Raw genomic sequence first — 14,550 nt, forward strand, 5'->3', positions numbered from 1 at the left:
AGGACGGAAGCCGCGCGGGGACCTGCGGCGCGCGCGCAGCCCGCGGAACCCGGAAGCGGGCGCGCGGCGCTCTGGTCCCCGAGGGCTCTGGGGTATGCAGCTGAGTCCGACTCCATGATGGCGCTGGAGCAGGGGCTGGGGTCCTCCTCGCCCCGGTCTTCTCAGCTCTTGGACGAAGTGCTCCAGAACCTCTACGACTTTGGTGAGTGCGGGGCCTCGGGGCCCACGTGGAGAGCCGACTTGAGGGGCTGAGGGGCTGCTGTGCGCGGTGAACTGGGCAGGCCTCCTCTTTCGGGCTAAAGGTTTTTGCAAGCCCAGCACCCCTCAGTTCATCCACCCTGTACCGTTCTGGGTTCAGAACACACCTTCTCCACCTGTCACCGTTCTTCTGCCCCCGTGGTCCAGTTATTCTTCATGAGTCAAATCTCCCAACATTTAGAATGGGGACCAACCTAGCTGTCGGAAGCACCAGGGCTTTCAGACCTAACGGGGGTGGGTCTGAAAACCGTGATGCACGCGGTTTCCGGACCCCTGGGAACCCCCCTCACCTCACCACTCCCCGGATCCAGCTTGACCCTCCTATGTTAGTTAGTTAGCATCTCCTTATCACATGATGGGGCCTCAGCCTATAGAGTGTTCCCTTGCCCAGGACTTGAGAGAACTTTTTCACATGAAGCTTTTCACAACCTTAAATTGGCCGATTTATGCTCTCCTTTCATCTTGATGGGAGGAAAGCAAAATAAAACTTGCCATTATAATTTGGCAACCGCTGACTCCACACACTCAGAAGGACTGGCCTCAGGGAAGGAATGAGTTGTCTCGTTTCTGCATCACAGATAATCTTCTTAAATTTGGAATGTGATGTTGCAAAAGCCATTTTTATTTTGGAGCCATTGCTCAAAATTCTAAGCTCAGTTAACAGTAAAAGTGATAGCTAAGGAGTATTGAAAACGTACCAGGTACTCTATGCTTTTCATGTATTTACTGATTTAATTTTCACAGCAATCCACAAACTAGATACTGTCAATAGTCCCATTATTACAAGCGTAGAGACACATGTGCGAGATTAAAACCCTTTATGAATCTGCAGAGGCCAGGTTCAATTTGTAGAATCTAGCTCCAGTGTCTGTACTTGTGTTGACTTTGTACTGTGACCAGGGCATCACTGTGCCCTTGGGAACATCGGAAGGGAGAGGAGACTTAGTCTCTGACCTTGAAAAGCTTAAAATGTAGAGGAAAAGGCTAAGCTGCAAAATCCAGGACATAGTATCTGTGAACACAGGATGGAAATGAGGCTTTGAAGGCACGGGCTATTAACTGCTCATTGTTATATCCCAAACTCCAAAGTTTAGTTGGCTCTTAGTATTGAGTGAAAGACTAAGCAAACAGAAGCAAATGTAAATGAGCAGCTGCTGTTTGGAGAGTCCTGTGGCATTTGTACTGTTAGGTGAGGGATGAGGCCAGAATTCGTGTCCGAACCTTCAGGTGAGTGGTCAGAATTGGAACAGGTGAAACAAACGGAAGCTATGGGGATTTAGAAAATTAAGGCATTCAGATTAAGCCTGTTGTGGTAGGTTCATTTTCATTCACAAATGACAGAAGAGAGGAAAACCGTAATCCCTGCCTGTAAGCCTAGGAAGTGTTAACAAGAAGCACTAGCTGCAATTTTAGTACCAAAAGTGAGCCAACAAGGTTTACCAGCCTGGGGCTATTGTCACAATGACACTTTATTAAGGACTGAGGTGAAGACTCAAACAACTATGCTAATAGGAGTCAAAGACATAAGTATAGTTACCTAGGGGCAGATACTATGCACTTTGGGTTCTGTGAATTGTGCAAATGCAGCCCTCTTTGAAGAAAAACAATTAGTTTTTTTTCTTTGTGTGCATACCGGGGTGTTTTCTGGCTGGGGCACAAGATAATGTGCATTCACATGATTTGATGTGGGTGGTAGCTAAAACCAAAAATACTTATTTTTTTCTTCTTGTGTTTGAGCAAACAGGAGAGACGGAAGATGAAGCAGAACGGAAACGAGTCAGAAAGAAGAAGGAAAACAAGCAGAGGGATGTGGAGACTCCAGTGGCCTTGGGGGCAGAGCCAGCTCCCCCACCTGGTTCCCCTGTAAGAGGCCAGAGGAAGAGCACTTCTGCCTTCTTCTTGGAGCTCAGAGAAGAGCTTCGGGGTTCCCCTGCCGCAGCCCCCACTGGTGCCCCTGCAGGACCACAAGTCCCTTGTGGTGCCGCAGCCCCCTGTCCCCTGGACAACAGGGAGCGAGTACAAGTGGTGGAATTCCGCAGCAGAAGTAAAAAGAGAAAACAGAAGCCGGACCAAGATGAGAACACAAAGGTAGTGAGTTGGCTAGCTTATATGTAAAAGGTGAAAACCCCGATGTTGAAGTATTAGGTGACTGTCTCCATAGACTACATCAGGGGTCCCCAAGACCGCCCCCAGGCTCGAGGACGTGCTAAAAGCAGTTAGCATACTGAGGACACAGCATACAGCAAACTCTCTCAACCACTGTCACAGTTATGATTTATCACAGCAAAGGGAGACAGCGTAGCATCAGCAAAGGCGAAGGTACCTGGAGTGGTGTCTTGAGGAAACTGGGAGCGGTGTCAGGGGTCCCCTCCCAGGGGAGCTGCGTGGGACGGGCTTCATCTCCCCAGGGGTGATATGTGACAGCCCATGGGAAGTGCTGCCGAGTAGGGAGGTGCGCCACAGCTTGGGCATCCCTGGTTTTTGATGAGGGTCCATCATGCAGATGAGCCCTAGTGAAGTTCTAGACCCCCAGAGGAAAAGCAGGTGTTCACCATAAATCACATTGTTGGTGCAACAGTCCCCACTCATTGGCAGTTTCTGTCTGTGTGGTTTCAGTTTCCCACAGTCACCCATGGCTGGAAAATATTAAATGGAGAATTCCAGAAAGAAGCGGTTCATAATTTTGCAGTTGCATGCCATTCTGAAGAGTGTGAAAAGTCTCGTCCTGTCCGGCACTGTCCCGCCTGGGACACGCATCGTCCCTTTGTCCAGGGTACCCACACTACAGGCGCCCCTTGCCCGTTAGGTGCACGGTAGCTGTCTTGGTTATCAGAGAGAGACCACATGACTCTGCTCCCAGTATGTCTTCGTGGTCGTGCTGTGAGTTTTGGTAGTCTTTTTCTGTGCCTGACTTGCAAATTGAACTTCGCCATGGGTGTGTTTGTGTGGGAAGAAGTGCAGTATACGTGGGGTTCAGTACTATCTGCATTTCAGGCAGCCACAGGGGGCCTTGGAATGTATCCCCACAGGTGAGTGGGAGTGGTCGTATTAACTCTCCAGGCAGCTTTGGTACATACAAGGTGGCACAGGGCTTCAGCTGTGAAGAAACACTCTCAGAGAGAATATTCTAGTTGCTCCATCCCCAGGAGCCAGCCCAGGGCCAATCATGAAAACAGGACTTTTTTGGGATGTGCAGGGTTTGATAAACCCAAGCATGCCGCATTTACCCTTTCTGCTGGAGCGTACACAGAGAAAACTCTCTCAACCACTGTTTTTTGGCCACCGATCTAGTCACCAGGAGACAGCATTGAACAAAATAGACAAGCTCCTTGCTCTCCAGGAGCACACATCCTGATGCAAACGAGTTTGACCTTACTGAGCAGCAGTCTTTCTCAGACTCAATCTGTGAGCCTCACTCAGAATTCAGTCCCTGACTTTTTGCGCAAGGCTAGCATGAGGGTGTGGTCAGGTTCGTTGCTGAAGTCCAGATACTCCATTCCTATAGCATTCCCCACATCCTGTACATTTTCGTCCGTCATAAAAGAGGATTGTGTTCGTTTCCTAGGACTGCTGTGCGGATACTCTCTCCCCAGAGAGTTCTGGAGGCCAGCAGTTCCAAATCAAGGTGATGGCCGGGCCGTAATCTCCTCTAACAGGAGAATTCTCCTTTGCTTCGTCCGGCTTCTGGTGGCTCTCAGCTGCAGAACTCTAACCTCTGCGTCTGTCTTCACAGGGCCTTCTTCCGGTGTGTCGGAGTCTCAAATCTCCCTGTGCCTGTCTCTTAGGTGCCCCTCGCTGGTTTAGGGCTCATCCTAAACCTAGGATGGGTCTCATCACGACTTCCTCAGTTATACTACAAAGACCCTTGTTCCAACCAAGGTCACGCTCACAGGGGATGAGAAGAGGGACGTACCTTTCTGGAGACCGCAGTTCATCCCACTGCAGAGATGGCGGTTTATGAACGGATGGCCACATCCGTGCCCAGCGTTTCCCACATCTGTCTCGTGGTTTAGCGCGCCCCCCGTGCAGTCTTTTTACAGTTCGGGGAGCACTTCACGTCCAGCTCAGCAGTGTCTCCTCAAAGATTATCCGTGCATTCTGTAATCATCTCTGCCTTTACTTTAGGATTCTAGGGCAGCTCTCCCACAACTGTACTCCCAATTCTAGGTGCTGGGAACTGCTACAGGCTGGCTGGGAAACAGATTTCCTTCAGCCCTTAGTCCTACCAGAGCTCCCAAACCGGCTGGCCAGGGTAGCTTACAGTGAGTAGCATTAATTACCCCGGTGTGCCATATAAATATTAGGATTTTCTGTATGTACCACTGCCTTTATTAAAAAAAAAATTATTGATTTGAGAGAGAGAGAGACACCAACTTGTTACTCCACTTACTGATGCATTCATTGGTTAACATTTGTATGTGCCCTGACCAGGGGCTGGACCGCAACCTCGGTGCACCGGGATGGCACTCTAGCAAACTGAGCTACCCGGCCGGGGCCTGTACCACTGCTCTGCCACATAATTCTGAATTTGGAGAACCTAGCTACCCTTGTTCCCTTGAAGTCTAGGTCTTCAGTTTCCTCTTACATTCACTTGTGTTTCTCTGTCTGGAGTGGAAAGTTTTCTTTTCAATAGAAAGGACAAATGTTGGCATCGAGTGAGTCTGCATTTCCCTGTTTCGTAATAATCACACGTCTGCGGGAGGCTGTTGAATTGTCTCTTCTTCCTCCCCCAGACGGGCCCTTTTTCCGTGCAGTTGGCTTTTGTTGGGAACCTCGACTCTTTCTACATTTTGGACGTCCTCACGTTAGCGAACGTTTCCCGTCATCCTCGGTGCTCTGCCCTTTTCCCCTTTTTAAAACCTAAACTCTGAAAGTGTGACTGTGTCCGGCTAAGGAGACATTGTGTGGACACAGGAAAACCATATATGCACATAAAAAGGCTTTAGAATGTGGACATTGCACCATGTAAATATCACAGGTGAATTCAGTGCTAGTTATTCTGGCCTATCCTGGGTGTAGGGAATACCAGCTAAAGAATAATCGGTCAGTTGGGGTAATTAGGACATATAGTGCTAAAGGGATTTTTTTTAAAGATTTTATTTATTTATTTTTAGAGAGCTGGGGAGGGAGAGAGAAAGTGAGGGAGAGAAACATTGGCCTGTGACCCAGGCGTGTGCCCTGACCGGGAGCCAAACCTGCGACCCTTGGGTTCACAGGCCAGCACGCAGTCCGCTGAGCCGTACCAGCCAGGGCGTCGTGCTAAAAGTTTCTATAACATGGTGAAATATCCTGTGCCCTGGCTCTCTGAAAGCTTACGGGTTGTTAGAGGACAGTCCAAACAGATACGGAATCAGCAAATGCATATGATAAAATAGGGGTAGCCTCCCTTGGTCGGTCATGGACTCAGCTGGTCTTCTCCGCAGAGTACTCGAGGACAGAGGAGGTATTGTCCAGGTGGGCAGCGGTCCAGCCTGGACCCAGGAAATGACTTTTCCCAGAACTTGGGCTTGTGCTGTCAGTGCTGTTGTTTGGCTGCATTGTGTATTGAAGCAGGTGTTCATGGGGTTATGTGAGGTATAATGAACATTCATTTGGTCTTTGTCCCCATGCTGGCATGGAACTTGCCAAGCCCTTGGGCTTCCTGGGGGATGAGAGTGATGAAGGTGTCTTTCAGGTGAGTGAGTTGATGTGCAGAAGCATCTGGGGGTGGCAGCTGGTTGCCTGGAGAACCAACCTTGTCACTGGGGGGTTGGGATTTTCAGTCCCACTGCCCTTACCTCCGGGCAGGGGCGGGGCTGGAGAGGGAGTTCAGTGAACAAGGGCCAGACTTGAATCCATCATGCCTCTGTAATGAAGCATCCGTAAAATCCCAGAGGGACAGGGTTCTGAGAACTTCCTGGTGGGGGCATGTGGAGGTGCTGGGAGGTGGCGCGTGGCGGCCCCCCACCCTTTCCCTGTGTCTCGCCCCACGCTTCTCTCCCATCTGGCTCTCCTTTATAGCAGACCAGGGATCCGGCGAGTGAACAGGCTTCCTGAGTCCTGTGAGTCGCCCTGGCACATTAACTGAACTCGAGAGGGGGGTTGTGGGAGTCTCTGCGTTCCAGCCAGCTGGTCGGAAGCACGGGGAACAACCCGGACTCGGGCGATGGCCGTCTGAAGTGGAGGGCGGCCTTGCAGCACTGAGCAGCGGGGCTGCATCATAGCCGGCCCAGCCTGTCGGGTGTGTGGAGAGATCTCCCTGGACGTCGGGAGTGGGGACCAGGACCCCTTTCAGTGGGTTTCTTTGGGAGCTTGGCCACCATTTATTTAACATTTTACCCTTGCTAACCAATGAATGAATTTCCTAGTCATGTCCCATTTAATTAGTTTTTTTTTTCAATCCTCACCCAAGGACATGTTTTTATTGATGAGAGAGAGAGAGAGAGAGACATGTATTTGAGAAACATCGATCACTTGCCTCCCATACATACCCCACCTGGGTATCGAACCCATAACCTAGGTATGTGCCTTGACCGGAAGTCGAGCCCTCAACCCTTTTGGTGCATAGGAAGATGCTCCAACCAACCGAGTCACCTGGCCAGGGTGTCACATCCCAGAGTAGTCTGACTGGGAATAGTAGGTGAGAGATGCTTATCTATTCATTTATTTATTTCACAAATAATGGGGTGCCTGCTCTTTGCCAAACCCAGGAGAGAGCAGTAAACCAGATACAGTCCTTTGCTCTCCTTGTGCATTAGGCAACCCCCAAGAAAACGAATAATACCCTTAAACAGAGTTAGAAACACTCTGAAGGAAAGACAGGGGCAGAGTCACAGGCAGAACCTCCCTCAGGTCAGTCTCTGAGGAGGCGACTGCTCTGTCCGGCGTGGAGGAGCCCGAGGCCGGCAGACCAGAGGGGTAGGCCAGGAGGGAGAGGGGCGGTGAGACCTTCGGATTTAGTTTCAGGAACACGAAATGCCGTCAGAAGTTTTAAGCACGGGAATGGGGGGATTTGTAGTTTAGAAAGATCACTCTGACCCCTGCCTAGTAAATGGGGTGCAGGTTGGCTCTCAGAAGAGCGGGAGGGGCCGATCAGGACTGTGCTGTGGTGGACGCGGCCCAGTGGGGTGGCCTGGGCTTGGCGTCTGAGGATGAGTGGGGGGCCCACTCTTCACAAAGTGCCGTGTATGGTTTGAAAGAACCCAAGTGTTGTTTGGCCCTTAGGGACAGGCCTTCTAAGTGCCATTCCTCCACCCTTGACATTGGGCCATCTTGACAAAGGTCATTGCCTCCCCTGGGCATGTACCTTATCTTCCTTTGTGGCCTGTGTAGAAGAGGGATAAGAAAGACACAGTAGAAGACACACAAGATTGGACGGGACTCTCTGCTCCCGTGGCCTGGACTGAGGTCCATGGAGACCACTTCTGAGCGTGCAGTGGGTTGCTGGTAGTCCCCAGTGTTTACTGGGTGCTTCCTGTGTACTGAAAGTGATTATTCTATCGATTAATTTATTATCTTTCCAAAGCCTCACAATTCCTGGGGCCTGCCTGTCTTCATTTTAAATGATTTGTATGCATTTAAACAGTAACCCCCAGTCTCAAATCCATAGCTGTAAAACCCCAGAGCTTTGGAAATTACAACTTAGGGGGGAAGGGGGTTTTGGTAAATTTGGTATAGATTTATTTGGCAGCAAAACCTGACCTGAACTGAGGCTTCAGAATTATTTTTGTTTGTTCCATTTGGCATGGTATTCATAGAAGCTGCACAAATATGGATGTGCCTAGTTAGGGGCGGTTGTCTGGGCCCCACCGGAAGTGGTATACAACGTTCGGGACACTCACATCTTACCTTTCTGAAGTGTAAGAACTGCACTGTGCGGGGGTAGCAGGTGGAGGCGGTGGGTGTGAAGTGAGTGCCAGAGCCCAGGTTCGGCCCCAGGCCTTCTGCCTTCTGTCTTCGAAGCTGTGCGCCTGACCACTGAGCTACACTGCGGGACCGGATACAGGCTGGGCTCTCGTCCAGAACCTGCACTGACACGAGAGGACTTTGTCCCAAGTTATGGCCCCAGGGTCCTGCTGCCCTCATCCTCTGTGCGTCACCTGGATCCCTCCCCAGGCTCTACCCTGATGCGCTCCCTTCTCCAGCGACACCCTGTAACTTTGTGTGGCACCCCCCTTCTGTAGATCCAGTGTCAGGTATGTGTTGAGAAGGAAGTGATCTGGTTGAAGTAATTTAGAGTCAATGTGATACATCAGAAGTTTGTCAAGACAGAAGTGAACCCAGCGAGCTGTGGAAGCAGTAAGTAGTGAGAGTGTGTAGGCCACGCCGTGTGCAGCCCCACAGCGCGTGTGCACTGAGATGTGGAACGAGACTCCGGGATATTGCTCCGGAGCGGCTCCACGCGTGCGCAGTCAGGGACTTCGCTCTTCACAGTGATTGCTTACAGTGTCCGAGTTTCCTTAAATGGAAGGGGATGGTTAGTGGTTATCTCATACTAATTTGGGGGGTGAGTTTTTCATTTACAGCTTTCAAAGGCAAAAGCAAGAAGTGACCCAGATCAAGCTAGCCTCGCTTGTCTTGCAAAATGAGCCATATTAAGCTTGGCTGGTGTGACTCAACTGGCTTTGTCTGCTCAGGGAGGCTTCAAGTCTGGTCTCTATTTGTTCATTTTAACAGATATGAATACATTTCTCAGTATTCCTAGAACTACTTGAATTTTAAAAAGAGTATTTATTTACCCAACTATCCCTAGTTGAACAAAAGTTGGACCATTAGTGTAACTAATGGAATAGAAAAGAGGTCCTAACGTCACAGTCCACGTAGAATTGTTCCAGTAGCAGAAGAGGAAATAAGCCGTTCGGGGGTCGGTATGTCAGCGTGCCCCACACAGCAGCCCCTGAGCTCTGCCTGGGTCTCAGTGAAGGCATTCAATTCTGGGAACTGTGTGAGTCTGAACAAATTGGAAGCATAATAGAAGCCTGGTAACATGGACGGTGCGTCTGTGGGACTGACCGCCCAGAGCTGGCCACGTGCCTGAGCACGGCAGACGCCCTCTGTGTGGGATCCTGTGAGCCAGCGCCAGGCACACCCACAGCCGGCGTCCATGCGACAGCGGACAAGCAGTGCTGCGAGGTCACCGGGAGCCAGTTGGCTCCTCGTCTGTGGATTAGTGGGTGCCGAGAGCACAGGTCAGGTCTCCCTGTTCACCGGGCCCGAGCTGTACCCTGCGCCATTTTACCTGGTGCTGTTGTAACAGTCCCGGGAGGTTAGTGCAGGGGTCCTTGTGGAGACGGAAGCCACCATCTGTGACTGACACACACACCCAGCACACAGTTGAGGGGACAGACCGGGTAAGCTGAGGTACAGCGTGTTTGCAGAGGGAGGACAAGGAGACACGTGGACTGCAGGGTGCCTGTCAGTGAGGCGGGAGGTGGGGCCCTCACTCGTGCCAGCACAGCCCACCCCACTGAGCAGACAGGCAGCACTGCCTCTCCAGGTGCTGCGTGGCCTCTTCCCTCTGCTTCCTGTCGTCCAGATTGGGGCCGGGTTGAGTCGGGGCCTCTGTCACTGGCCAGGTTCAACGGCGCAGTTTCCTGGTCAGTTCTATGGGGTGGAAACCACAGCCAGAGGATGCACTGATGGAGAGAGTCATGTATTTTGAAAGCTTGTAGTATCGTTTCCTGTAGGGAATTATACACCACCTCTCCACCAGGGTTTGGTTTTGTTAGCCATTAGAATGGACAGGAGAGAAGAGGAGAGGGGATTATTTAAATATAACCCTTTTACCCTCTAACACCCCTGCTCACTCACTTATACTTCCCTGAACCGCTTCCCAAGGGCCCCCCCAAACGTGGACGGACTCGAGATACAAGCGTAGGTCTTGCTCGCTACCTTTTCTTTTCTCTGAGTTTTCCTTCTGTCCTTTCTTAAGCCTTGAGACCTTAACATTTTCCTCCATTTTTCTTCCACTGGGTGTTAACCGGGAACGGGAATGCTCCATGCTTGTATCTTTGGTGTTTGGGCACCAGTTCAAGGCTGTTTACAACGTGGCCGCTCGGTTGGTAGTAGATGCTGCAATGATGTAGCGACAGAGGATCTTAATGAGAAATTTTTTCCTTTTCAGACCAGAACTAGTGTCCTTGAGAAAGACGTGAATACACAAGAATTTAACTTAGAAAAGGTATGTGTTTGCAGTTGTTACTGTTTTAATCTGTACTGCCCGAGAGACGAATATGTTAACCATGGGTCGGGGCGTGGCGAAGCACATCACTACATTCACCTACGTGACTGTCACGCGGTCGTGTGGAACCTGATGGTTCTGCAGCACCAACGACGTGGTGAGCAGGACAAGCAGGGATGCGTGTACCCTGTGAGTGTAAGTAGGTTTTTTAAATGCACGAGGAAAAACACAGGAAATAATTCAACTGCCAGGAGTAGGTGTTGGTGACTTCTCTCCTTTCTACAGTCTCTCTTTAAAGTGAAAACACAGGTCTGTGTGTAAAGCTGTGATACATGGTTTCTAATCACGAGGAGGCATTCTTGGGGAGATGCTCCGAAGTTGAAAGTGTGGCGTCCGTGGGCAGTGGCCCTTTAGAGATCATGCCGAGTGCCGCAGGCCCAGCGTTTACTCCTGGGTCTGTCACTGATGACGGCAAAGAGAGTGCTTTGCTTCAGCTGCCCAAATGAGACACAGGAGCGGTGCCGGAGCAGGCCTCGCACAGCTCCTTCAGCCACCACCGCCGAGCTCCACTGGCTGCAGCCACTGCAGGGCTCGAGGATACACACGGGTATTTGACCCACAGCCATTGTATCTGAAACGCCCCACTGCTGGGCATGGCTTTTTTCTGCGGTGCACTTGGGTCTGATTCTGCCGTGTGTCTGCAGGCTCGGCTGGAGGTGCACCGGTTTGGGATCACGGGCTACGGAAAAGGGAAGGAGCGAGTCCTGGAGCGGGAACGCGCGGTTATGCTGGGCGCTCAGGTGAGGGGCTACGCAGCCTGCTGTCCCCAGATGGGGCACGGCAAGCCAGGGCAAGGGACTGCGGAACGTGCGTGCAAAATAGAAATCACGATGCATGTCCCTTTTCTTTGGTTTCAGCCTCCCAAAAAGAGTTACGTGAATTACAAGGTTTTGCAGGAGCAGATCAAAGAAAAAAAGGCAGCAAAGGAAGAAGAAAAGAGAATGGTAGGTGTGAGGGCCTCTTCTTCACCAAAACTAGAGCAGACGGGGAGCTGCAGTGCGTTGCAGGGAAGTGCTGGGCCTGGCTGCCTGAAAACTAGAGCACACGGGGAGCTGCAGTGCGTTGCAGGGAAGTGCTGGGCCTGGCTGCCTGGGAGGAGCCAGAGTTGTTTGATCCGAATCTCTCCCATTATTCAGGTCAGCAGCATGTTACTGTACGGCCCAGTAATCTGGCACCTGTGCGCCAACAGTTGGCTTAAAGTAGCCGCTCCTGTTCAGGTTCCGTCGGCTGCTTTGATCCATGGCCAAGTCGGCCCCTCCTTTTGTGCATGTTACATTGTGCAGCACACGGGCTGATGGAACACTCCGGGCGGGGGGGGGGGGGATATTAGACTCCCTTTTGTCTGAGACCGAGGTCGAACATTTCCACCATCAGTGCTCTCTGGAATGGCTTTGTACATTCTCAAACGGGTTTTAGGATGAGGCTTGGAGTCTTATTTTAATATGTCTACTCAAAAACGTTAGAATAAATAGTACCTCAGTGGCTTTTGATCGCAGACCTCTTGCCTTTTTTTTTTTGTCTCCACATCCATTGCTGATACATATGTTCCCTTAACTCTGAAATCAGGCCCGGGACACAGACATTTTCAAGAAGAGGAGGAAAGGGCAGGAAGACGGGTGAGTGGCACCGTCAGGTGCTCGGACGGAGTGATGTGGGTAACCTGTTGATTAGTTCTGAAAACAGACACCTGGAGCGTAGGTGGGGTCTCTAGCCTACCAGGGTGCTCCACTGCCTCTCCTGTCTCCGCGTCAAGCCCTTTAACGGGGAGACAGGATTCCGTGCATTGCCCAGTGTCAAACACCGACTTCCGAACTGAGTTCGGAGCCTCCTCCAGTCTCCCGTTTTCAAAGACCAGAGACTATGAGTGAGCAGTGGAGGTGCTGACATTTCCAGCAAGTTCCCTGCTGGTGCACCTGACAGTGCACCCTGGGCCTGAGGCGCCCGCCCTCTGACACACTGCACGAGGCAGAGTGCCGTGATTCGAGTAACGGAACGTCGATTTTGTTGCTTAAGCACGTCTCTTGGCTTTTATTCTAGCGCCTCTTCTCTCCCCTTGAATCACTATTTCAGAATTGACTCCTTTTGTCTTAACTGTTTCCTCGGACTCCTCGTGAGCATGCACATGTCATCAGCTGGTCACGCATTCTGGCCGCATATGTGTGTCTGTTGAGGGCCCACTGTGTGCCAGGCACATGGGTGTCTTAGGTGTTGGGGATGGACTGGGATGTCATTGTTAGGAGGTGACATCTGAGGTGAGAACTGAGTGAAGAGGGGCCAGCCTGAAAAGACCTGGTAGCAGAACATTCCACAAAGAAGAAACCAGTGCAGAGGCCCTGAGGCAGGAGCCACTGGTGCATTTGAGGGACGCGGGGAGGCCACGCACTGCTGTGGGGCAGATGGCTGTGCGGGGGGAGCGGACAGGGCTTTACAGGAGCGGACGGTGGTGGTCCGGTTAGTGGGGCTTCGATTCTTCTTCATAAGCTTAACTAGTACCTTCCTCTTGTTTTCAATGTAGGAAATCCAAAAAGAAGAAATCAGCTCCCAGCATTCTGTCAAATGGTCGGATTGGACAGGTTGGAAAATTCAAAAATGGGACATTGATTCTGAGCCAAGTTGATATCAGGAAAATCAATTCTTCCCGAGTGGCTAAATGAAGTGCCCTTGGCGCCGGAGAGAGGGACAGGAAGTGCCTGGGGCTGACAGGAAGTGCCTGGGGCTGACAGGAAGTGCCTCGGGCTGCGGCTGGGCCCTTGGGAGACGCCAGGCTGCTCGTACTTGGTTCCCGATCCACAGGCTGCTTTCCAGGGGGAAGTCAGGGGGAGGCGGTAAAACTTCCAGTCGCTGAAGCAACTGTCTGCGCGTTGGGCCAACCACACGGTGTGAGAGCAAAGTAAACCATTGGAAGGAATGTTGTTTAATTTTCTTTTGCGAGGTTCCCTTGAGTTCCGTTCTCACCCATATTTATGCGTTCGATCATCATGAGGTTTTCCCAAAATTTACTGATTTCCAGGTGCTAATAATTAGCTTTAAATTGCCATTTAATTTTCTAAAAGTGATCTGATGTTCCTGTATCATGAAAGAACTAAGAATGATCATTTGTCAGTTATTTTGTGGGAGAAGCAGTTTCAGTTTTCAGAACCGACTTCACACAGTGGTGTGACTAAGACACAGCCTGCGTGGCAGACGTGACAGTGACTGTCAGACGGCGAGACAGAGGAGTCGGACGTGCGCCCCAGTGCTTGTGTGCGAGCGAGTGTCACCACCTTCAGAGTTATCACCTGGGCGGCCAGACGTGAACTTCTTCACGACACCGCCTGTGCTGAGAGCGTCTGGAGCTCCTCGGAGCTCAGGGCACGTTCAAAGTCTTCAGTGCTGGTAATCCATTTTGGGTTTTTTTTTTTAGTCCTGAAAAAGTGAGATCCAAACCTAACAGAGTTTTGGTCAAGACAGAGCGGTGTGCATGGCTTTTTTATGTGACTTGTAAGGTGACTCTGAAGGCTCTGCCAGGTGAGCTCCAAACATGTTTTGAATTGAAGCAGAATTAGAATTAGTGCTTTGCTTCCCAGGTCTGTTTTGAAAGGCAGTATGGATTAGGATATACATTTTGGTGGTTCTTGAAGAATAGTTATTTAAAAAGGTGTGGAAGATCCCACGCATGACAAAGCAGTAGGGACATCCTCAGGAGCCAGAAATGACCTCTGTCACCAGAGCCAGTGCGCAGAGCTCCCGCTGTGTGTGGGCAGAGCACCGGGAGGCGACAGCAGCCCCTTGCCCTGGCCTGCCACACGCCGTCGAGGCCCAGACGGCTGAGCCCCCGGCCAGACGGGACCAGAGCCCCAGGCTAGTCAGTTCTGGAGCACGTGCAAGTCCCAAGTCTAAGTTACCTGGTTATGGTCTCACCTTCTGGTTTACTGAGCGATGTTGAAAAGAGCAGGTTTGTGACCACGGGGCGCTCCGGAAGCGCTCCAGGTTCAGGAGCTGGCTGCCCTCTGAGGACAGGTAATAGAGCTTTCGGCCAAGCCTTTATGTCCCTGTGGATGCGTTGCCTCCAGCAAGGTCAGCAGCAGAGAGAA

The 14,550-nt window shown here is 51.2% G+C and overlaps 1 protein-coding gene across 1 annotated transcript; it reads left to right on the top strand.

Moving 5' to 3' along the window:
- The first annotated feature begins 18 nt into the window (after positions 1-18).
- CUNH1orf131 (chromosome unknown C1orf131 homolog) lies at positions 19-13,385 on the top strand. Its single transcript, XM_053667297.1, has 7 exons — positions 19-202; positions 2,003-2,346; positions 10,361-10,417; positions 11,122-11,217; positions 11,335-11,421; positions 12,044-12,093; positions 12,993-13,385. Exons 1-7 carry the CDS (start codon positions 115-117, stop codon positions 13,129-13,131), a joined length of 861 nt encoding a protein of 286 aa, XP_053523272.1. The 5' UTR covers positions 19-114; the 3' UTR covers positions 13,132-13,385.
- Positions 13,386-14,550: the final 1,165 nt, after the last annotated feature.

This window comes from Artibeus jamaicensis, unplaced genomic scaffold, assembly GCF_021234435.1.
Source record: "Artibeus jamaicensis isolate MK-2021 breed Jamaican fruit bat unplaced genomic scaffold, CSHL_Jam_final contig_467, whole genome shotgun sequence".
Classification (NCBI taxonomy): domain Eukaryota; kingdom Metazoa; phylum Chordata; class Mammalia; order Chiroptera; family Phyllostomidae; genus Artibeus; species Artibeus jamaicensis.